This window comes from Anolis sagrei, chromosome 5 (genome assembly GCF_037176765.1).
Source record: "Anolis sagrei isolate rAnoSag1 chromosome 5, rAnoSag1.mat, whole genome shotgun sequence".
NCBI classification, from domain to species: domain Eukaryota; kingdom Metazoa; phylum Chordata; class Lepidosauria; order Squamata; family Dactyloidae; genus Anolis; species Anolis sagrei.
The window spans coordinates 82,253,502-82,276,083 of record NC_090025.1 but is presented as its reverse complement, the minus strand read 5'-3'; the positions used below and the strand labels follow the sequence as shown (position 1 = coordinate 82,276,083).

At 41.3% G+C, this 22,582-nt stretch overlaps 1 protein-coding gene across 1 annotated transcript in view; it reads right to left on the bottom strand.

The window, feature by feature from the left end:
* MUC19 (mucin 19, oligomeric) overlaps window positions 1-22,582 on the bottom strand; it is an 83,063-nt gene that overhangs the window by 19,736 nt on the left and 40,745 nt on the right. Inside the window, exons 11-20 of the mRNA XM_067468480.1 lie at window positions 20,933-21,025; window positions 18,614-18,698; window positions 16,054-16,191; window positions 13,287-13,436; window positions 9,620-9,714; window positions 7,577-7,703; window positions 5,059-5,305; window positions 1,705-1,757; window positions 446-546; window positions 165-316 (exon numbers count right to left, since the gene is read on the bottom strand). Of these exons, the coding sequence (XP_067324581.1) occupies window positions 165-316; window positions 446-546; window positions 1,705-1,757; window positions 5,059-5,305; window positions 7,577-7,703; window positions 9,620-9,714; window positions 13,287-13,436; window positions 16,054-16,191; window positions 18,614-18,698; window positions 20,933-21,025 (1,241 nt within the window). The remainder of the gene's footprint in view (window positions 1-164; window positions 317-445; window positions 547-1,704; window positions 1,758-5,058; window positions 5,306-7,576; window positions 7,704-9,619; window positions 9,715-13,286; window positions 13,437-16,053; window positions 16,192-18,613; window positions 18,699-20,932; window positions 21,026-22,582) is intronic.

Sequence of the window (22,582 nt, the reverse complement as noted above, 5' to 3'; positions counted from 1 at the left end):
AGACAGCCACCAACTGACAGGGAAACTAGCATGGCATATATTGAAATGTAGGCTAAGACAGTATTATATGTTCAGTATTTCATTATGGAAAGCATATTCTCAGTTACTCAATCTGAGCACATATGAAGTAACAGAATTCAAACATTTTTAAACGTTAAGCTTACCATGTATTACATGAAATTTTTATCAAGCTGCCTCGTTCGTACTGCCGACCGCTGTAAAAACATGGACAACTGGTTGGTAGAACGCACTTTCCCTCACTGTCTCGAACCATGTGTAAAGGACAATAGCAACCGGGCGTGCAAGGCATATCCGTCTGTATACAAAATAAATATTTTCAGAGTATGGTATAGTCTCCTTTCATATTTTGGTTTATATTTACAAACCCTTAACCAATGTAGGAGCAACATGACCTCTCAAGAGCATTTTCTGACTTTCAACTTACAGACAACTGAGGCATGTTCAGACTAGTGCATGTTTTCTCAATTCTTCTCTTTGTATTTGGGTCAGAACAAGTCACAAATTCAGCTCCACCTTCACAAGTTACTGGAGAAAGAAAAACAAAGCTGGATGAAATACATCTAAATGTGTTCCATTTCTTTATTTAAAATAAGCTAGTCCTTTATCACCATGGTCCAATTTGAATAGCATTTTGCCCATGCATGCTGCCCTCCTTTTCTTTTCAAAATATACTTGATAAACCAGAGACTCTCCAATTAACCATAATTTCCCATTTCACCAGAGGCAGGAAGCTACAAAGCTGAACTAGATAGATGGCACTGTGGATTCAGAATCATAGAGTTGGAAGAGACCTCATGGGCCATCCAGTCCAACCCCCTGCCAAGAAGTAGGAAAATTGCATTCAAAGCACCTCCAACAGATGGCCATCCAGCCTCTGTTTAAAAGCTTCCAAAGGAGGAGCCTCTACCATACTCTGGTGCAGAAAGTTCCACTGCTGAACAGCTCTCACAGTCAGGAAGTTCTTCCGAATGTTCAGATGGAATCTCCTTTCTTGTAGTTTGAAGCCATTTTCTGCATCCTAGTCTCCAGGGCAGCAGAAAACAAGTTAGCTCCCTCCTCCCTATGACTTCCTCTCACATATTTATGCATGACTATCATGTCTCCTCTCAGACTTCTCTTCTTCAGGCTAAACATGCCCAGCTCTTTGTTCCCTCTGCTCATCTTTTTTCCCTTTGCTTCAGGTAAGCCTCATCTTAGAGTGCATTAGAAATCTGAGTGTATGTTGGAGACTAGCTGCTGTGAGTGTTGTTTTGTTTGGGAGGTAAGGCAATGATTGACAGTTTCAGGGAAGCAATTAGTGACTCATTGTTCCCTGTTCTTTGAAGCTCTCTGGGAGTCAGTTTGCTTCCTGTTTAACCTATATAAGACAGATAATCCAGTTCAAAGCAGATATTGTGGAATATCTACCTTGATATTCTAGGTAATATGGCTGTGTCGAAGGGCCCATAGTTGTCACTTCCAGCACTGACTAGGATCTTAGGCCACAGACTGAAATTAGTTTAATGATGTAGCTGGTTTTAAACTTCTGAAGTGGGGATAATCTTTCAAACTCTGGGCTGGAAGGGGGAAGGAGGCCCCATCTGCCTGAGGTTTCTATACTACTTCTAAACTTTGGATCAGTTTGCTTCTATTTGAATTAATTTGCTTCTATTTGAATAAATTATTTGATATGTATACACTTACCAGGCTTAAGGTCTGTGGAGTTGTGGCAAAACAACTGTCCTTTTCTACAAACACTGTAAAATTTAAACAAACAAACAAACAAACAAACAGAATTAAGCAACCCGCCTTGGAGGTCATGGCATTGAATTAAAATATGGATTGGAAGCACTTTCTCTCATAAGAATCTTCCTATGCAAAGGTTTAAAACAGAAACAGTGTGTGTTGTTTAACTTCAAGTCTTTTCCAACTGATGTAACCCTAAGATGTGTTTTTCTTCACAAAAATTATTCAACAGAGGTTTACCTTTGCCTTCCTTTGAGGCTGAAAGATTGCAACTCAGATTGAAGGAAATCTGCTGGATTTCCATTCCTGACTGTGATCTCTGGAGTCATAATCCAATGCTCCAACATTGGAGCACTGGATTATCATGTAGACATAGGACCTTATCACATTGGGATATGCTCCATTTATATCAGTGTGCATCACATATTTTTTAAAGGATGAGATGCATATTGTATTCAGGCTGGATGCATACTGACACCATCACACCGGATTCTTACAATTTGAAAATACTACACATTACAGAAGGCTGGCTCTTCCCAATCAATTCGTCTGTCCCATCTCGTTGCCCCTGCCTCCAAAATTGCATAATGACATAGCCTGGAAATTTTGAACTACTCATGGGATTCCAGCTAATGAGAGGCATACTGATTTTATGATTGATTAATTGATTGATTGATTGATTGATTTGACTTGTATACTGCTACTCCCAATTTGGCTCGGAGCGGTTTACAGCAGTAGATTAAAACAATACAATTAACTTTAAAATACAATAAAACAAGAACAGACATAGTCCCAAGTTATTCATCAAGTTATTTTATGTTGATCACACATAAAAACAGTATCTCAGAACTGCATTAAATCAAACTACATGATTGAGATCCCGTGTGCAATTGCTCCATTTCTGCGATGTTTTGCAGACGAGTTCCAACATATTACTGATGGAATGGGACAAATGTGATTGGAATCACATTCAAAGAGTCTTAGCAACTGAGTACAATGTTCCCTCACTTATCATGGGTGTTACGTTCCAGGACCACCCGTGAAAAGTGAAAATCTGCAAAGTAGAGATTCTCTCTCTCTCTCTCTCTCTCTCTCTCTATATATATATATATATATATATAGAGAGAGAGAGAGAGAGAGAGAGAGATAGATAGAATGCTATATATATATATATCACATTGAGGTTGAGGCAGAAGTGAGGAGTGATTGAAAGGCACCACGCACCTTTTTTTTTTTTTTTTTTGGCTAGCTATAAGGAAGGGGTTATAAGGCGGTGATTCACATACTGCTTTCTATCTCCTCTCTCTTTTTTAATGATTGGCTGCCTCTCTCTTGAGGGGGAGGGTGAAACCCCCTTCCACACTCCATCATTGCCAGGAAGCAAAAACCCATGAAACAATGAGTCAACGAAAAGTGAACCACAAAGTAGCGAGGGAACACTACAATGTGATACGATAAGTAGTAATACTGAAAAATAAAAATAATTTGTATGACAAGAAACAAAAATACTCAATGGGATGAGCCAATTCTGTAACAAAGCTGAATATGTATTTGGGCAACCAAGCTTTTCTTAGTCATCAAAACATAGTAGTCAGAGAGTTACATCAGAAAAAAAACCTGCTCCTGAATTATAAGTTTTTTGTGTTCTCATGCAACCTCAGTGGACAGTCAACAAATAACTCAGTAACTCATTAAAATGCAAGTATTTGATAGGAATATCTGTTTTAGTTTGGTACAGTACCATGTATGGTGATGGTTCAACAACGAGGATTATTTATTTATTTTATTTATCGTGTCATCCACAACCAGAACATTGTATTACATTTCTAACAGAACAAAACAAACAAACAGATAAAAAAACCCCCACAAAATTTGCAAACTTGGTAGCTGATTAAATGTCCTTTGACCAGTATCTGGCCACTTGGAGTGCCTCTGGTGTTGCTGCAAGAAGGTCCTCCATCATGCATGTGGCAGGGCTCAGGTTGCATTGCAGCAGGTGGTCAGTGGTTTGCTCTTCTCCGCACTCGCATGCTGTGGATTCCACCCTGTAGCCCCATTTCTTAAGATTGGCTCTGCATCTCGTGGTGCCAGAGCGCAGTCTGTTCAGCGCCTTCCAAGTCGCCCAGTCTTCTGTGTGCCCGGGGGGAGTCTCTCATCTGGTATCACCCACGGATTGAGGTTCTGGGTTTGAGCCTGCCACTTTTGAACTCTCGCTTGCTGAGGTGTTCCAGCAAGTTTCCTCTGTAGATCTAAGAAAACTATGTCTTGATTTAAGTCGTTGACGTGCTGGCTGATACCCAAACAAGGGATGAGCTGGAGATGTCTCTGCCTTGGTCCTTTCACTATTGGCTGCCACTGCCCGGTGGATGTCAGGTGGTGCAATACTGGCTAGACAGTGTAATTTCTCCAGTGGTGTAGGGCGCAGACACCCTGTGATAATGCGGCATGTCTCATTAAGAGCCACATCCACTGTTTTAGTGTGGTGAGATGTGTTCCACACTGGGCATGCGTACTCAGCAGCAGAGTAGCATAGCGCAAGGGCAGATGTCTTCACTGTATCTGGTTGTGATCCCCAGGTTGAATAACGAAGATGACAATAAAAGATTAAACAATGACTTTTAAGAACACAGAAAACCTGTCTGTTTCCTTTTTGAAGACTTGGACATAATTTCATGCAAGTGTCTTCACATGATTTGGTCATACTGTATGCCACTAATGAGTGGCATAAAAAAATCTTCCTCTAGAAGCACAATCCTTCAGAGCCTCCTAAAATTGCCCCCAGCCTTCCTTCCTTCTTCCACAACTCAGCCTGTCCAATAGGACTCGTCCAGAGAATATTTCCAACTGGTTTTGGGGTCTAATGGGGAGGGAAGACAGCAGGTCAATTTTTTTTTTGTCATGTCAGGAGCAACTTGAGAAACTGCAAGTCGCTTCTGGTGTGAGAGAATTGGCCATCTGCAAGGACGTTGCCCAGGGATGATTTGATGTTTTTATCATCCTTGTGGGAGGCTTCTCTCATGTCCCCGTATGAGGAGCTGGAGCTGATAGAGGGAGCTCATCTGTCTCTTCCCAGATTCGAAACTGCGACCTGTCGGTCTTGAGTTCTGCTGGCACAGGGCACAGATCAATGAATTTCTATTGATTACTATCTGTAGGTGGATTTCTGAAGTGGCATTTGAACAGATCAAAAAAGGCGGTTCCCACTGGCACCAGATCACTTGGAACATATTTTAGCGAAGTATTGTATATCCTGCTAGAAATATTTTGAATTCATAATTATCCAAATGAAGGTATACATACATAGTTACATACCATGTGTAATTATTCAGCTCAATATGTTGACCTCTCAACAGCACCTGATTATTCATGTGACAATCACATGCATCTTGGTTAACACACATTCCTTTGCTGTTTAAATACAGGCCCTCCGGGCAAAGGCATCCATCGACTGGGCTATCTTCTACATCACAACTCAAATCCCTTTCTGAAAGGGAACGGCAAGAGGTGTTGCAGGCTTCTGCATTATACTGGAAGACTTTGCCTTCGTCACACTTTTGCTCTATTAGAAACAAAAAGGAAGGAAGGATGGAAGAAGAAACAACTGTGAGCATTCATAAAATATTCTCAGCACTTGTTAAAAAAAACCCCAATATTTATTTTATCCAGACACAAGGTAATGTCTGATTTTCTAATTCTTATAATTTATTATTGATGTTAATTGTTTCCACTGCTGTTAATTCTTTTGGGTGCTGTAAGTGGCAAGGAAGTTTGCAGACAAAGATGGGAATCTGTTTTTGTTCATTCGTTCAGTCGTTTCCAACTCTTCATGACCTCATGGACCAGCCCACGCCAGAGCTCCCTGTTGGCTGTCACCACCCCCAGCTCCTTCAAGGTCAAGCCAGTCACTACAAGGATACCATCCACACATCTTGCCCTTGGTCGACCCCTCTTCTTTTTCCTTTCATTTTCCCCAGCATCATTGTCTTCTCTAAGCTTTCCTGTCTTCTCATGATGTGGCCAAAGTACTTCATCTTTGCCTCTAATATCCTTCCCTCCAATGAGCAGTCGGGCTTTATTTCCTGAAGTATGAACTGGTTGGATCTTCTCGCGATCGAAGGCACTCTCAGAACTTTCCTCCAGCGCCACAGTTCAAAAGCATCTATCTTCCTTCGCTCAGCCTTCCCTATCGGAAGACTGTTCAGAAACTTGAACTGGTCCAGCGAGCGGTAACCAGACTACTCACCGGAGCGTCATACAGGGAGCACACCACCCCCCTGCTGTGTCAGTTCCATTGGCTGCCGGTTCAGTTCTGAGCACAATTCAAGGTGCTGGTTTTAACCTACAAAATCCTGTATGGTTCCAGTCCAGTGTATCTGTCCGAACGTATCTCCCTCTACGTCCCACCCCGGAGTCTGAGATCATCTGGGGAGGCCCTGCTCTCAACCCCACCGCTATCACAAGTGAGGTTGGTGGGGACGAGGAGCAGGGCCTTCTCGGTGGTGGCCCCTCACCTGTGGAACTCACTCCTGGGAGAAATTAGGGCATCAACATCCCGCCTCTGGTTGGTTGTGGGACCAGACCTTTGGGCAATCTGACAACTAGATAAGGACAATCAAATGACTAGGACTGATAGGACTGACAATGTGGAATTGGAATTTGGACTATGAGATAGCAAACGCTGACCATCTATGAGGAGTAATTGGGTTTGTATTGTTTTATTGGTTTTATTGGTTTTAGGGTTGTAATGCAGGAATTGTTGTTTAACTGTTCAACTGTTAACTGTTTAATTGATGTTATTTTGTTTTACTACTGTTATGTGACGCTGGCATCGAATTGTGCCTTTGTAAGCCGCCCTGAGTCCCCTTCGGGGTGAGAAGGGCGGAGTAGAAGAAACCAAAATAATAATAATAATAATAATAATAATAATAATATTGTCCAGCTCTCACATCGGTAGGTGACTACGGGGAATACCATTGCTTTAACTATGCAGATCTTGGTTGCCAGTGTGATGTCTCTACTCTTCACTATTTTATCAAGATTGGCCATTGCTCTCCTCCCAAGAAGTAAACGTCTTCTGATTTCCTGGCTGCAGTCTAAATCTGAAGTAATCTTTGCACCTAGAAATACAAAGTCTGTCGCGGCCTCCACATTTTCTCCCTCTATTTGCCAGTTGTCAATCAGTCTTGTTGCCATCATCTTGGGTTTTTTTATATGTTTAACTGCAACCTTGATTAGAAGGCTCCTCAGTTCCTCCTCGCTTTCGGCCATCAAAGTGGTATCATCTGCATATCTAAGGTTGTTAATGTTTCTTCCAGCAATTTTAACCCCAGCCTTGCATTCATCATGCCCCGCACATCGCATGATGTGTTCTGCATACAAGTTGAATAGATTGGGTGAGAGTATACAGCCCTGCCGTACGCCTTTCCCAATCTTGAACCAGTCTGTAATCGTGGCAAAGTACATACTAGAATGAGTAAGAAGCCAAAGTGGAACAAGCAAAGGACTCTTGTAAACTGCTCAATCATCATGTGCGGGGCTTGATGAATGCAAGGCTGGGGTTAAAATTGCTGGAAGAAACATTAACAACCTTAGATATGCAGATGATACCACTTTGATGGCCTTCCCTGCAACATACAACACTCAAAAGAATTAAGAGCAATGGAAACGACAAGCAAATTGGCCTGTTCGATGAGATTGTACATCCTCTAAAAAACTCAAAGTATTAAATATCATGGATGGCATCAAGGTACATCTTCCTACACCAGATTTTGTTGGCGGTAGTGGTGTCAAGCAAAATACTTTAAGCTTGAGTAGCTTTCTCTCATCTTACCACAAAATCCCCTTCTCCAATCAGTTATGTATACTCCGTGTTTAGTGCATGCCTTAACGTAGTTTCCTAGAGCTGTGCACAAACAATCCTTGATTTCTTCACATACACAAGTGGACAGAAGACATTTCTGGAAGACAAAAAACAAAAAAAACAAAGCACTTTCCCCTGAAGTTTTATGTTTTTTCTCTAACATAAAGCAACGGTAAGGTTCACAAAGCAATTTAGAAGATTGAGAAGTTTATTCTTAGAATTTGCAAAACAAATAATAATAGCTACTGGCAATGTTATAGCCCTTTACTGTCTCTTGTGCCCATTTCTGAATATTATTGATGCAGAATAGAAAGAGTGCAGGTGTGTACTTTTACATTGTTTTGAGCCATGCCATTATTATGTCCACTTTACAAAAAAAAAATCCACTTAGAAGTCACAGTGCTTAAACATTTTCCAGAGTAGTTGTCGTTCTTTTTTGGGATATATGGCCACGTTCTAGAGGCATTTCTCCTGACGTTTCGCCTGCATCTATGGCAAGCATCCATAGAGGTAGTGAGGTTGCCATAGATGCAGGCTAAACATCAGGAGAAATGCCTCTAGAACATGGCTATATAGCCCGAAAAAACCCACAACAACCCAGTGATTCCGGCCATGAAAGCCTTCGACAATACATTATCCAGAGTAACTAGTTACAGTTATGGTGCAACCCCTTCTTCTGTGTAGTGTTTGGTTACCATTACAAGTACAATGTTGAAATGTATCAGTTCCTTTCTGGTTCTTCTAAGTTATACCTTTCTGTAGCTACTGTTATATAGCTGCTGTTTGAAAAACAACATATGAATGCTGCAAGCTGTTGGTGTGGTGTAAATCAACTACAACTATATAAGTAAACAAAAACCCTCTACAGTAGGGGTCCTCAACCTTGGAGGGCTGCATCTGGCCCACAGGCCTTAATTTGGGGACCCTTGCTTTATACGAGGGTTGAATGAAAAGTAATGCCTCCACCTTCGTTACTTGGACTTGGATGGGAATATTTTAATAAATCAAATGCAGAAATAATCCTTAGAATGTGCTCTTTAACTATCACCATTCACTTTTCCACATAATCACCAGATAATTGGATACATTTCTGTCAATGATGAACAAGTTTTCTGAAGCCGTCACGGAAGAAGTCGACACTGTTTCCACAACCCATTGTGTGTAGATCTTCCAATAGCCAAGCCAAGCAATAATGTGACTCACACATTCTTGTGAAATGTCGATTGTGCTTGAAATTTCTTTCTGAGTGATACAATGATTGTCCTGAATCAATCTGTCAATTTTTTGCTTGTGAAACTTGGTGGTTGCTGTCACAGGACGTCCAACTCTTTGTTTGTAATGCAAGTCAGATGTTCCCACCTCAACATCTTTAAACTTACTCGCCCAACAGCGCACAGTACTCACATCAACACAATAATCATAAACAGCTTGCATTCTCTGATGAATCTCCTTTGGGGTGACGCCTTCTGCTGTCAAGAATTCAAAGACTGCACGTTGCTTAAGTCGCATTGACCGACTGTCTGCGCAGAGTTCCATACTTCGCACTTTAACAACACAACCATTCAATGCTAAGGCTTCCCACCAAAATGAAACTGTAGAGGAGAGTCTACAGAACAAGCCAGTACCTGCCTCATACCAGTATGGTCATCTGTTGAGGAGTTACGAAGGTGGAGGCATTACTTTTCATTCAACCCTCATAATTATCCTAATAAACAATGCCGTTATTCCTTGTTACATTACAGTTGCAACTTAAAGTGATTCTGCCTTAGTTATAAAGGAAGAAAATAATTATAAATCACCCCTTATTTAGATCTGGTCATTTCCAAGCTCTGTCCAAAAGTTGCTCTCTACCAGCTAATCTGTGAGAAATAATTCAACCATCCAGCCTCCCAACGAAATAAATTGGACTAGTCTTATATGTAGGAAGGTCCTGAGCTGCAATTGAAATTGCTAGAATAAGATGAAGTGAACTGTGCATCACTGCACACTTAGCTGTAATGAATCTTTTCATACTTCATAGTAGGATCTGTAGTCCAATATAGAATGGCCAGCAGCAAATACTCCGTTAGCATCAGCAAGGACTGCGCAGTGTTTTTTGGCAAATTTTTCTGTAATTAATAATAAAATCAAGGCATATATTATTGTCCATAATCTCTCTGTGTGATCACATTTTGGTGAGCATGAACAAATATTGACAGCAGGTATGAGCATACTAAAAACACCCAGGAAGCTAGTCTCAGAGAACCATGGCATTGGTCTTTGACATAGAAATATGTGCAATTCATAAATCGATTTCTTATTCTCTGCTGCCATCCCAATGGGAGACTATTGGAAGGGATTTACTTTACAAAAGGAGACCAGTAATGGATTATTTGTCTTTGTAAAAACAACACTTTCCAGATTGTTTCCTACTGGGAGAACTGCAGGAAAGGAGCAACAGCATGTGGCAAAGGTGCTTTTGTCCTGCTGTAATTGCAATTTGACTGTCTCATCTAATGAACTTGACTTCAGATAATCAGAGACAGGAGGAATTATAGGGTTATGAGAGCTGAGAAGATGGATTTCATGCTTAACTTATTTGTTATCCAATGCATATTTATTGTTTTTATTTTCTACAGCTATGTCTGACTGTTTGCATTTAAGAACTGAAAAGGAAGACTGGTCATGCTCTACCACTCTGAACCCACTGAACAATGACTTCAAACTACAAGAAAGGAGATTCCATCTGAACATTAAGAGATCGTGTGGTTTGTACATGTATAAATATGTGAGAGGAAGTCACAGGGAGGAGGGAGCAAGCTTGTTTTCTGCTGCCCTGAAGACTAGGACACGGAACAATGGCTTCAAACTACAAGAAAGGAGATGCCATCTGAACATCAGGAAGAACTTCCTGACTGTGAGAGCCGTTCAGCAGTGGAACTCTCTGCACCGGAATGTGGTGGAGCTTCTTTGGAAGCTTTTAAACAGAGGCTGGATGGCCATCTATCGGGGGTGCTTTGAAAGCAATTTTCCTGCTTCTTGGCAGAGGGTTGGACTGGATGGCCCATGAGGTCTCTTCCAACTCTATGATTCTATGATTCTACGATCTTATGATAAAGATTTGATCACACAAGCTTGTTGCCTCATCACAATCATGTTCTTGAAGCAAATGTAAACACACTATTATTAGAAAAATTACTTTCACATTGCATCACAATTGGGCTACACCAGAACTTTGTTGTGAATGCCCAAGATCAGTATTTTGCACAACCTTGCTTTCAACCCATGTTTTTCCTCTCCAGGATTTGAGAGCCACCTTTTCCCCTACCTTCCCACCTCCCACAGAAGTCCCACAGTATTTTTTGCATGTTCATTTTCCACGACCTTTGCAGGTTTATGATCCCACCAATTCTTTACTGCTGGCAAGTGGTACTTGTGACATCATTTGGGCCACAGAGTTGTGCCTTTGTTTGTAATTATTGTTACTATTGTTTGTAATTAACAGTAATTATTATTATTTGAAACGCCACAAGATGAGTCCACAGCAGACACTCTGCTGGCTGTTGTATTGGATCACACGTCGGACACTTCCAAAGTGTCTAGGACTGTGCGATGTATCGGCGAATAATGCGTGCAGATCCCAGTAAGGTGGTCTTAATAGGTATTATTATTATTATTATTATTATTATTATTTGTGAGGTGAAGCTCTTCACTGAGATCTTCCATGTTATTTTAGACCATGGAATATATGGAGAACCTGAAAGCAGTGGTTCCTTATCCATTATTGTAATGTGCTTTAGTGATCACTAGATGCCCCTAGTACTCTACAGCTATACTGTTTATGGGTGTAAATTTTGGAATATAAACCATTTTAAGTAATAATTCTACTGTTAAGGCTTTGTAGGTGGAAAAACAATGCATTAATGTTTAATATACACAAATGTAAATGTTAAAAACAGATGTATTGCTACTGGATTCTAAAATATGAAGGCATTTTGGATTAATTAAAAGTCATAATAGGTAAGGTAAGGTATCCCCCTGACATTAAGTCTAGTTGTAGCCAATTCTGGGGGTTGGTGCTCATCTCCATTTCCTAAGCCGAAGAGCCAGCGTTGTCCATAGACACCTCCAAGGTCATGTGGCCAGCATGACTCCATGGAGCGCCGTTACCTTCCCGCCAGAGCGGTTCCTATTGATCTACTCACATTTGCATGTTTTCAGACTGCTAGGTTGGTAGAAGCTGGGGATGACAGCGGAAACTCATGCCGCTCCCCGGATTCGAATCTGCGACCCACTGTGCCACCGGGCCCCACCTCAAAGTCATAATACCCTGCCATATTACCCACATTTCTCAGTAATCATAAACTGTTGAAATGGAATGGCAAACATTGCATTTTCTATTTTATCTGTGTTATCTGTTTCAACTAGTTATCCATCTGTTTTAAAAATATTTATTTTGAAGAAAATTTCATTTTAACAGTTCTAAACCTAAGACTATATTTCCATGATGGCATCTACATTCCAAATGAATCTACAATAAGCGAGTTTTCAACACTCAGTACAACTAAAGTGTTAAAAAAATACACTCCAAAAACCAGCTTACTAAAGTACTTAACCCTGACTGGTTTTTTAAAACAGATTTTATACATTTCATACATTACATACACTTAATTTACATATTTCCAACAGGTCTGTATTCCCCAGTTACAACTACAAGTTTAATTGTTTGGAACATAGCTTCCAAGTCACCTTAGGATGGAGGGGAGAGGGAACCATGGCATAGATACCAACTTTAAAATTGGGAAAGCAGTGAAGAGAATGCTTCTATTGTAGAAACCCTTTAAAAGAGTTCAATTGGCAATGAATAACTGTACAAAATGACATTCAGCACCGGGATTGTGGCGCAGCTGGCTGAGTGTCAGCTGCATTAAGATCACTCTGACCAAAAGGTCATGAGTTCGAAGCCAGCCCGGGTTGGAGTGGGTTTCCAACCAATTGTGTGTAGCCTGTTGTCGACCTTTGCAACCCGAAAGACAGTTGCATCTGTCAAGTAGGAAAATTAGGTACCACCTTAAAGTGTGGGGAGGCTAAATTGACTAATTTATGAGGCCATTAAAAAAAAGACTCCAGCAAGCACTCCAGCAAAAAAGCATGCGGGGAATGCGGAAGTACTTCATCAGTGTCGCAGATTGACAATGAAAGCAACAGCTCCCCTGGTGGCCAGAAAAAGTTAAATAGCCTCTGTCTATGTCTGTATATGTTGTATGTCAAAATTGGCATTGAATGTTTGCCATATATGTGTACACTGTAATCCGCCCTGAGTCCCCTGTGGGGTGAGAAGGGCGGAATAGAAAAGCTGTAAATAAATAAATAAATAAATTTTAGTTTTGGACATTACCGTACTGAATTGGGTATTGAAATAGCAGACTTGTCAAGGATAGATGTGCTGGAAACCATCACCAATATCCTCTAATGAACAGATCAAGCCCACTGGCTTACGATGCCATAAAAAGCATTTTTATATAGTCAGACTTGTGCTCCTAAAATGATTATTTATTTATTTAGGGCATTTGTGTCCCATCCTATCTCGATCTCCACAGAGGGACTCAGCATGGCTACCAACTGGCACAGCACAGTGCCAACAACAATGTAAAACAAGCATAAATGCACATATTATAATAAAACAGATATAACATATTACCTTTCTCTATGCTGGCACATGATAACTGCCTGACTTTAGGACATGTCATCATTTCCCAGGACCTTGCAAATGCTTCAGGGGTCACCTCCAGGATGTTCTGACTTGACATAAACTCATCTTCGGCTTTGTTGTTGAATGAACCACAGAGTCCTATAGATTGCCAAAATAAAATCACAAAATGTTTTTCCTCTTTCACCATTGGTGACATTAACATAAGACTTTGAGAAACATGAAGTTCAATCTTTTATTTGATGGACAATTTCTAGAAGTGTTAAAATAAAAAGGATTTGTTACATTGTAGGGAGAAAATGAAATCTGGAGGGAGGGGGGAAAGATGGAAACATATGCCATACCTGCCTTTTTATCAAACGTAAATTCATTTTATCACTTCATAATTTAGCATGTGAATTGATACAGCTTGATAAATACACAAAATTTACATCTTTGGAAGCTTTTAAACAGAGGCTGGATGGCCATCTGTCAGGGGTGATTTGAATGCAAGATTCCTGCTTCTTGGCAGGGGGTTGGACTGGATGGTCCATGAGGTCTCTTCTAACTCTTTGATTCTATGATTCTATGATTCATTCTTCCTTCCAATTATTATTACTATTTATTTATACTCCACCTTTCTCCAAAATTAGGACTCAAAGCAGCTCACAATTTACTTTCAGTCAAACAACCTGTCAGAGTTCAGGAAGGACTGGGAACCCTTTAAAAAATTTCTAGAAGGAAAGAATATTTCGACAAGGGGATTTCATGTTTAAAATGGAAAGTTTAACTATTATAAACTAAGTCTAAAGTTTAGGGCAAGGGACACGCAAATAGCCTTGGGGGCTGCATCCGGACCGCGGGCCTTAGTTTGAGGATCCCTGTGCTATGTTGTATCAGGCCCTTCCCTGTCGGGTTTTACAATGTATTGTAATGTAATATAGCTGAGTCATGCACTGCTAATGGGCTTCTATTGGAAATGCTTAGTCATGCATTAACTGTATATAGGGAATCATTTGGGGAATGTGTTCTGGCCTAGTCCAGGTGATTGTGAATGATGTAATCCTGGGTTTGAGTTAAGTCAATGAGTTGGGAACCAATCAGAGATTGCTATGTGTAATTGTATAGAATTGTATATAAGGAAGTCATGTACAGTGTATTCTCTCTCCTTGTGCTGTGATGTTGTTCGTCGAAGGCGATATGTAATTAAAAGAACCTGTCTGCTAAGACAAGATATAACTGTATGCTGTGGTAAGTTTGTAATATCATCTAGACTGTGGGAAAGACAATGGTAAAACTGACAATGGCCGGGCATGTGCTCAAGTGTATGTAAAAGGTTCCAGAGTGACTGCAGGCTGTGGGAGCAGTTGACTGAAAATACTGTGCAGGAAGAAGCTACAGGAAAGTGCTGAAGTTGTGCAACTGATCTGCTGCTGAATTGTGAAGTTAATCTCAACAGGGGCACATCCTATTTTGGGACAAGCTACTTAAATCCAAGTGGTCATTAGTGGGGGACCATTTGGGTCTTGGAGCCTTGATTATCCCTCTGGACCAGGCCTGCAGGTCATATGCTCCACTCCCTCTGCATGGGGTATGTCCATTATCTCAAATCAGATTTTGGAGATCTGAATTTCCCTCCCCTGTTCATGTAACCCACTGGGTGAAAGTGACTCGTACGGTGACAGAATCCTGTAGTACAGTGGTTCTCAACCTTCCTAATGCCGTGACCCCTTAGTACAGGTCCTCATGTTGTGGTGACCCCCAACCATAATATTATTTTCTTTGCTACTTCACAACTGTAATTTTGCTACTGTTATGAATAGTAATCTAAATATCTGATATGCAGGATGTATTTTCAGTCACTGGACCAAGTTTGGCACAAATACCCAATACTCCCAAATTTGAATACTGGTGGGATTGGGGGTGATTGATTTTGTCATTTGGTAATGCTGGAGTTGCTGGGATTTATAGTTCACCTAAAATCAAAGAGGCTTCTGAACTCCACCAATGATGGAATTGAATCAAACTGGGCACACAGAATTCCCATGACCAAGAGAAAATACTGGGAAGGTTTGGTGGACATTGACCTTGAGTTTTTTGGAGTTGTAGTTCACCTACATCCAGAGAACACTGTGGACTCAAGCAATGATGGATCTGGATCAAACTTGGCACAAATACTCAATATGCCCAAATGTGAACACTGGTAGAGTTTGGAGAAAACGGACCTTGCCATTTGGGAGTTGTAGTTGTTGGGATTTATAGTTTACCCACAATAAAATAGCATTCTGAACCCCACCGATAGAATTGGACCAAACTTTCCACACAGAACCCCCATGACCAACAGAAAATATTATGTTTTCTTATGGTCTTTGGTGACCCATCTGACACCCCCTCGCGACCCCCGTGGGGGTCCCGACCCCCAGGTTGAGAAACACTGCTGTAGTAGTTTCCAATCTAACTTAAAAGAAAACAGTGAGATTCTCCACCCCTTGCAAATGCAAGCAGAGTAGGAAAAGTTGAATGTTATCTTTGGTTGGAGATCACAGATAGATAACAGCAGGACTCCATAGCTTGCTATTGGGAAAGGGATGAGAGCGGAGCAAAATCTTTTACACTAATTTCCTCAATTTGCAATACTGCTCACGTCTACTCTGAATAAACGATGGTACTAAACAGAATGCTAAATTTTGAACTGAAATATTCCTGACAATTGCTACGCACACATCCTTATAAAACATGCTGCTGAACCACAATGATATTATTTCTTTCAGAAGCATACCTCCTGTGTTTGTATATTTTTTCGCTGGCAACGTGGCATAGACCTGCATAGTTGGGACAAGCTGTATTTGTATATTTAAGCCAAAATATAATTGTGCTTCAATATAGGATGAAGACCGCTTGAAGATGACAATTGTATCTGTGGAAAGTGATATTAGAACAACATGACTATAAATTCAATTGCATTATATTATTATCTTTTTTTACACTATTGTGCAGGACTGGCATTATCATTTGGCAGTCATGCAGCTGATTTCAGGAGAGGACACAAAAAGTCATTTATTCTACAATATGTAACAAAAATTGAAAAAAATTCTGTTCCTGGTTTGAAAGTGTTATTTCCTCTTTAATTGTGAAGTCTTTACTTTGAAAGTAGTTGTTATACTCAAGAAACTTCATTTTTGAGGCTGCCACAAACTATGTTGAATTTGTAGAGACTCAATGAGATATTCATTTAAAAAACTGTAGCAAAATGTGCTGCAGGATGTCCCACAAAAACAATTTTTTCCAATTTAATAAACTTTTTCATCAGAAACATTGCTGCAAATTAGGACAGTTGGAGAGTATGTTGCTGCCAGGCTGAGAGGAGATATGACAGCCATGTTTAAATATTTGAGAGAATGTCATAAGGAAGAGGGAGCAGACTTGTTTTCTGCTGTTCTGGAGACTAGGACCTCATCACATTGTTTTATTTTTTTATTTGTCGTGTCAGGGCAGCCAGTCCATTATATTACATTTCTAACAGAACAAAGCAAACAAACAGAAAAATACAAAACTTGTGAGTTTGGTAGTTGGTTAAATGTCCTTTGACCAGTATCTGGCCACTTGGAGTGCTTCTGGTGTTGCTGCAAGGAGGTCCTCCATTGTGCATGTGGCAGGGCTCAGGTTGCATTGCAGCAGGTGGTCAGTGGTTTGCTCCTCTCCACACTCACATGTCGAGGATTCCACTTTGTAGCCCCATTTCTGAAGGTTGGCTCTGCATCTCGTGGTGCCTGAGCGCAGTCTGTTCAGTGCCTTCCAAGTCACCCAGTCCTCTGTGTGCCCAGGAGGGAGTCTCTCATTTGGTTTCATCCATTGGTTGAGGTGCTGGGTTTGAGCCTGCCACTTTTGGACTCTCGCTTGCTGAGGTGTTCCAGCGAGTGTTTCTGTAGATCTTAGAAAACTATGTCTAGATTTAACTCGTTGACGTGCTGACTGATGTCTCTGCCTTGGTCCTTTCACTATTGGCTGCTACTTCCCGGCGGATGTCAGGTGGTGCAATACCGGCTAAGCAGTGTAATTTCTCCAGTGGTGTAGGGCGCAGACACCCCGTGATAATGCGGCATGTCTCATTACGAGCCACATCCACTGTTTTAGTGTGATGAGATGTGTTCCACACTGGGCATGCATACTCAGCAGCAGAGTAGCATAGCGCAAGGGTGGATGTCTTCACTGTGTCTGGTCGTGATCCCCAGGTTGTGCCAGTCAGCTTTGGTATGATATTGTTTCTGGCACCCACTTTTTGCTTGATGTTCAGGCAGTGCTTCTTGTAGGTAAGAGCATGGTCCAGAGTGACTCCCAGGTATTTGGGTGCACTGCAATGCTCCAGTGGGATTCCTTCCCAGGTGATCTCGGGATGCTTCTCTGTTCTTGAGATGAAAGGCACATGTCTGTGTTTTAGATGGGTTGGGGATCAGCTGGTTTTCCCTGTAGTAGGCAGTAAGAGCACATAGAGCTTTGTTCAACCATCTCAAAGCTCCCTGCTTGAGCAGTAATGGCACGATCATCAGCATAGATGAAACTCTCTGTCCCTTCTGGCAGTGGCTGGTCATTTGTGTAGATGTTGAACATGGATGGAGCAAGCACGCTCCCCTAAGGCAGGCCATTCTTCTGTTTCCGCCATCTGCTTCTCTGGCCCTGGAACTCAACAAAAAAGCTCCTGTTTTGTAGCAGGTTTCCTATGAGGTCCTGCATGGCGATTCGCCAGACTCCGTGGTGAATCAATGGGGCAGCAGGGCATTCCCAGTACCCCGCCTCACCACGTCAGCAGCAATGCTTCCCCATCATATTTGGGGAAGCATTGCCACGTGGTTTTCCCCCACGCTGGTACTGTTGTATTAAATGGAATACAGGAAGCCTCCCATGTCCTGGGCGCAGCATCATAGGATGCTTGCACCCCAGTTGAGCCACAAAGCCTCGCCGGAAGTGAGCCTGCATCATGTGATGGGAAGTGTGGAGCTCCGTGGCTCAACTGAGGTGAAAGTGTCCTATGACACTACCGCAGACTTGTCTGATGCAGTACTAAGACTTGGAGAAATTGGTTCAACTTACAGGAAAGGAGATTCTCCCTGAATATTAGGACAAACTTCCTGACGTGCAAGTGATGTTCAGCAGTGGAACTCTCTGCCTCAGACTGTGGTGGAAGTTCCATCCTTTGAGCCTGGATGGCCCACTGTCGGGGGTTCTTTGTGCTTGGCAGGGGGTTCGACTGGATGGCCCATGCGATTTCTTCTAATTCTATAATTCTGTTCTATGCTTCTAAAATATCTGTTTTTGTCCCCATAGAACAAACGTTATCTTACCTGAAGCATAATAATCTTCTTGCTTTATCTTGCCATTGAAGAAGCTGCCATTGTTATGGAATATGTATTTCTCTGCTGAAAGAGGCTAATATCCACATTATTGTATTAAAAGATGTATATCCGTATGTCAAGAAAAATGCAAAAGAAAAGACATAATATATAATATTATTAAGTGATTGCAGAAGGCTAAGTCCCTTTTATGCTCTTGAGAAAAAACCCTTTTTCATGTGTTTCAAGAGCCTCATGTTGAAGTTCCCAATATCAGCAGTGGGCAGAAGAAAAGTAAAAAATGGGCTTTCTTTTCTTCCCCTCTACCATCTACATCTCTCATCTTTGTATCAGACAGTACGTCAATGACTGAAATCAATAAATAGTTTTCTAAGATCTACAGAGACACTCACTGGAACACCTCAGCAAGCAAGAGTCCAAAAGTGGCAGGCTCAAACCCAGAACCTCAATCAATGGCTGATACCAAATGAGAAAACTGGGTGACTTGGAAGGTGCTAAACAGATTGCACTCTGGCACCACGAGATGCAGAGCCAACCTTAAGAAATTACAAAGTGGAATCCATGACATGCAAGTGTGGAGAAGAGCAAACCACAGACCTCCTACTACAATGCAACCTGAGCCCTGCTACATGCACAATGGAGGACCTTCTTATAGCAACACCAGAGGCACCCCAAGTGGCTAGCTACTGGTCAAAGGGCGTTTAATAGAATACCTAGTTTGCAAACTTTGAGTTTTGTTTGTTTGTTTGTTTTAATGCAATACAACTGTTTGGTAGGAGCCCCCGGTGGCGCAGTGGGTTAAACCCTTGTGCCGGCAGGACTGAAGATCGACAGGTCGAAGGTTCGAATCCGGGGAAAGGCGGATGAGCTCCCTCTATCGGCTCCAGCTCCTCATGCGGGGACATGAGAGAAGCTTCCCACAAGGATGATAAAACATCAAAACATCCGGGCGTCCCCTGGGCAATGTCCTTGCAGACGGCCAATTCTCTCACACCAGAAGCGACTTGCAGTTTCTCAAGTTGCTCCTGACATGACCAAAACTATTTGGTTTGCTCTTGACACGATAAATAAATAAATCTCTGCACTGCCATCGTCCTCTGTGACCAGCAAGGTGTCTAAAGTAGAACAGACTACTCTTGCCAAAAATCCATACTGATCCACCAAGAAGAGGTTAAAATCACCAAAGGACGCGGCTCTAGAGCCACAAGTCCCCCAATTAAACTGTAATAAATTTTAATATCACCAAACCTCAATACTTTTAGACATTAAAATACAATACGACTTAGAATTTAATTAACAAAAGCTACCATTAAGTGTTAGAAAAATACAAGGCTGGCATTTTCTGTTTCATTTTCTAGTAAATTGTACCAAGATCAAAATATTATGGGGAAAAAACTCTATACTAATTAAAATGTATCTTCAAAGATTCAAATTAGTAAAAATGATGAATCACCCCAATCTTTTGCTTACTGGTCTGTTCTTGGTTATTCATTATACCAATAAGAAGAGTGTTTCCCTCTCATTCCAAATGGCTTTGAAGTGTACTTACTAGGCCTGGGTAACAACGCAAAAATTTGTTTCTAAAATCGATTCGTTTTTGGGTTTTTTTTGCGTTTTGTTATTTAAAAGAATGACAAAATTTTCCTTTTAAAAAGTTCGGTATTTACGAAATTTCGTTATTATTAACGAATCGATTCGTTAAGATGGCGGACGCGCAAATCACTTTTTTTCTTTTTTTAGAATATTTTTTGAATTTTTTTAAGAATAAAAGAAATATTTATCAGAAATATTTAAAAATGGAAAATTAACAAAATGCTTGCCCTGCCCTGTTGTGGGGCGAAAACAGGGCAAAGCCTCCCCGCTGCTCCCAGCAATGAATGAATGAATGAATGCAGGCACAAGCAATGAATGAATGAATGAATGCAAGCAATGAATGAATGAATGAATGAATGAATGCAAGCAATCAGCCAAGAGCCAACCAAGCCTCCCTCTCGCACCTCCCGTCTCCTTCGCAATGAGCAATGCAGCCACGCGGAGCCGCTTTTAAATGGCAGCCCGCCCAATCACAATGAGCCACGGTGCTTGGGAGCGCCGGATTGGCTCCCGGCGCACCCAGCATCCTCCATCCCTAAAACGTCATTTCCGAAATGGGCGGAAGCTCATAAAAAAGATGGAGGATGCCGTTTCGATATTTAAAAACACTTCCGGGTTTGAAAATAAGTTTTGTAATCATTTTGTAATTGTTAAAAATAACGAATATTTAACGAATTACAAAATTAACGAACGAAACCGCCCAGGCCTAGTACTTACCAGTCCCAGAGCTAAAGTCACACTCTTGAGACACGTCTCAGCTGGACCATTGTGACAAGGACGCAGTTCCACACTCAGAGACCAGTTCTTGTGCTAAGAAACCAACAAACAAATCCAAACACATTAATGCTGCCTGAAAGAAAGGGGATGCCAAAATCATCTCATGAGAGTTCATTGTCTCTGCTTAAAATAGTCTAGCAGTAGATTCTGAAAATGCACCATTCATTTACTGGGGAGATGGCTACAATAGAAAATTATATATTTTCTATTACATGTAATCTATATAAATAAAAATGTAATGTTAGTTCGTGCTACCATCAGAACTCAAAAACCACTGGGGGAATTGACACCAAATTTGGACACAAGACACCTAACAGTCCAATGTATGTCCTCCACTCAAAAAAATTGATTTTGTCATTTGGGAATTGTCGTTGCTGGGATTTATAGTTCACCTACAATCAAAGAGCATTCTGAACTCCACCAATGATGGAATTGGGCTAAACTTAGCACACAGGGCTCCCATGACCAACAGAACACACTGGAAGGGTTTGGTGGGCATTGACCTTGAGTTTGGGAGTTGTAGTTCACCTACATCCAGGGAGCACTGTGGACTCAAACTATGATGGATCTGGACTAAACTTGACACAAATATTCCATATGCCCAAATATGAACACAGATGGAGTTTGGAGGAAATAGACCTTGACATTTGGATTTGTACTTACTGGGATTTAGAGTTCACCTACAATCAAAGAGCACTCTGAACTCCACCAATGATGGAATTGGGCCAAACTTAGCACGCAGGGCTCTCATGACCAACAGAAAAAAAATGGAAAGGTTTGGTGGACATTGATCTTGAGTTTGGGAATTGTAGTTCACCCACATCCAGAGAGCACTGTGGACTCAAACAATGATGAATCTGGACCAAACTTGGCACGAATATTCCATATGCCCAAATATGAACAAAGATGGAGTTTAAGGGAAATAGACCTTGACATTTGGGAGTTGTAGTTGCTGGGATTTATAGTTCACCTACAATCAAACAGCATTCTGAACTCCACCAATGATGGAATTCAACCAAACATGGCATACAGGCCTTCCATGACCAACAGAACACACTGGAAGGGTTTGGTGGGCATTGACCTTGAGTTTGGGAGTTGCGGTTCACCTACATCCAGAGAGCACTGTGGACTCAAACAATGATGGATCTGGACCAAACTTGACACAAATATTCCATATGCCCAAATATGAACACAGATGGAGTTTGGAGGAAATAGACCTTGACATTTGGGATTTGTACTTACTGGGATTTATAGTTCACTACAATTAAAGAGCATTCTGAAACCCTCAAACGACAGAAATGGGGCAAACTTCCCACACAGAACCCCCATGACCAACAGAAAATACTTAAGGCCACCCAGTCCGACTCTCTTCACCAGGGCAAGAAAATGTAATCAGAGCCCTCCTGACAAAGAGCCATCCAGTCATAAATATAGATAGATAGATATGATTCTCTCTCACACACACAGATATAGTACCATAGATTTGAAAGAGACCCTTAAAGAAGGATTGTGATATGTTGCATATTCCAGAGTAGGCAATCCAGACACTCTCCACATCAACACTGACAAAGAAACAACAAGAAATACTGT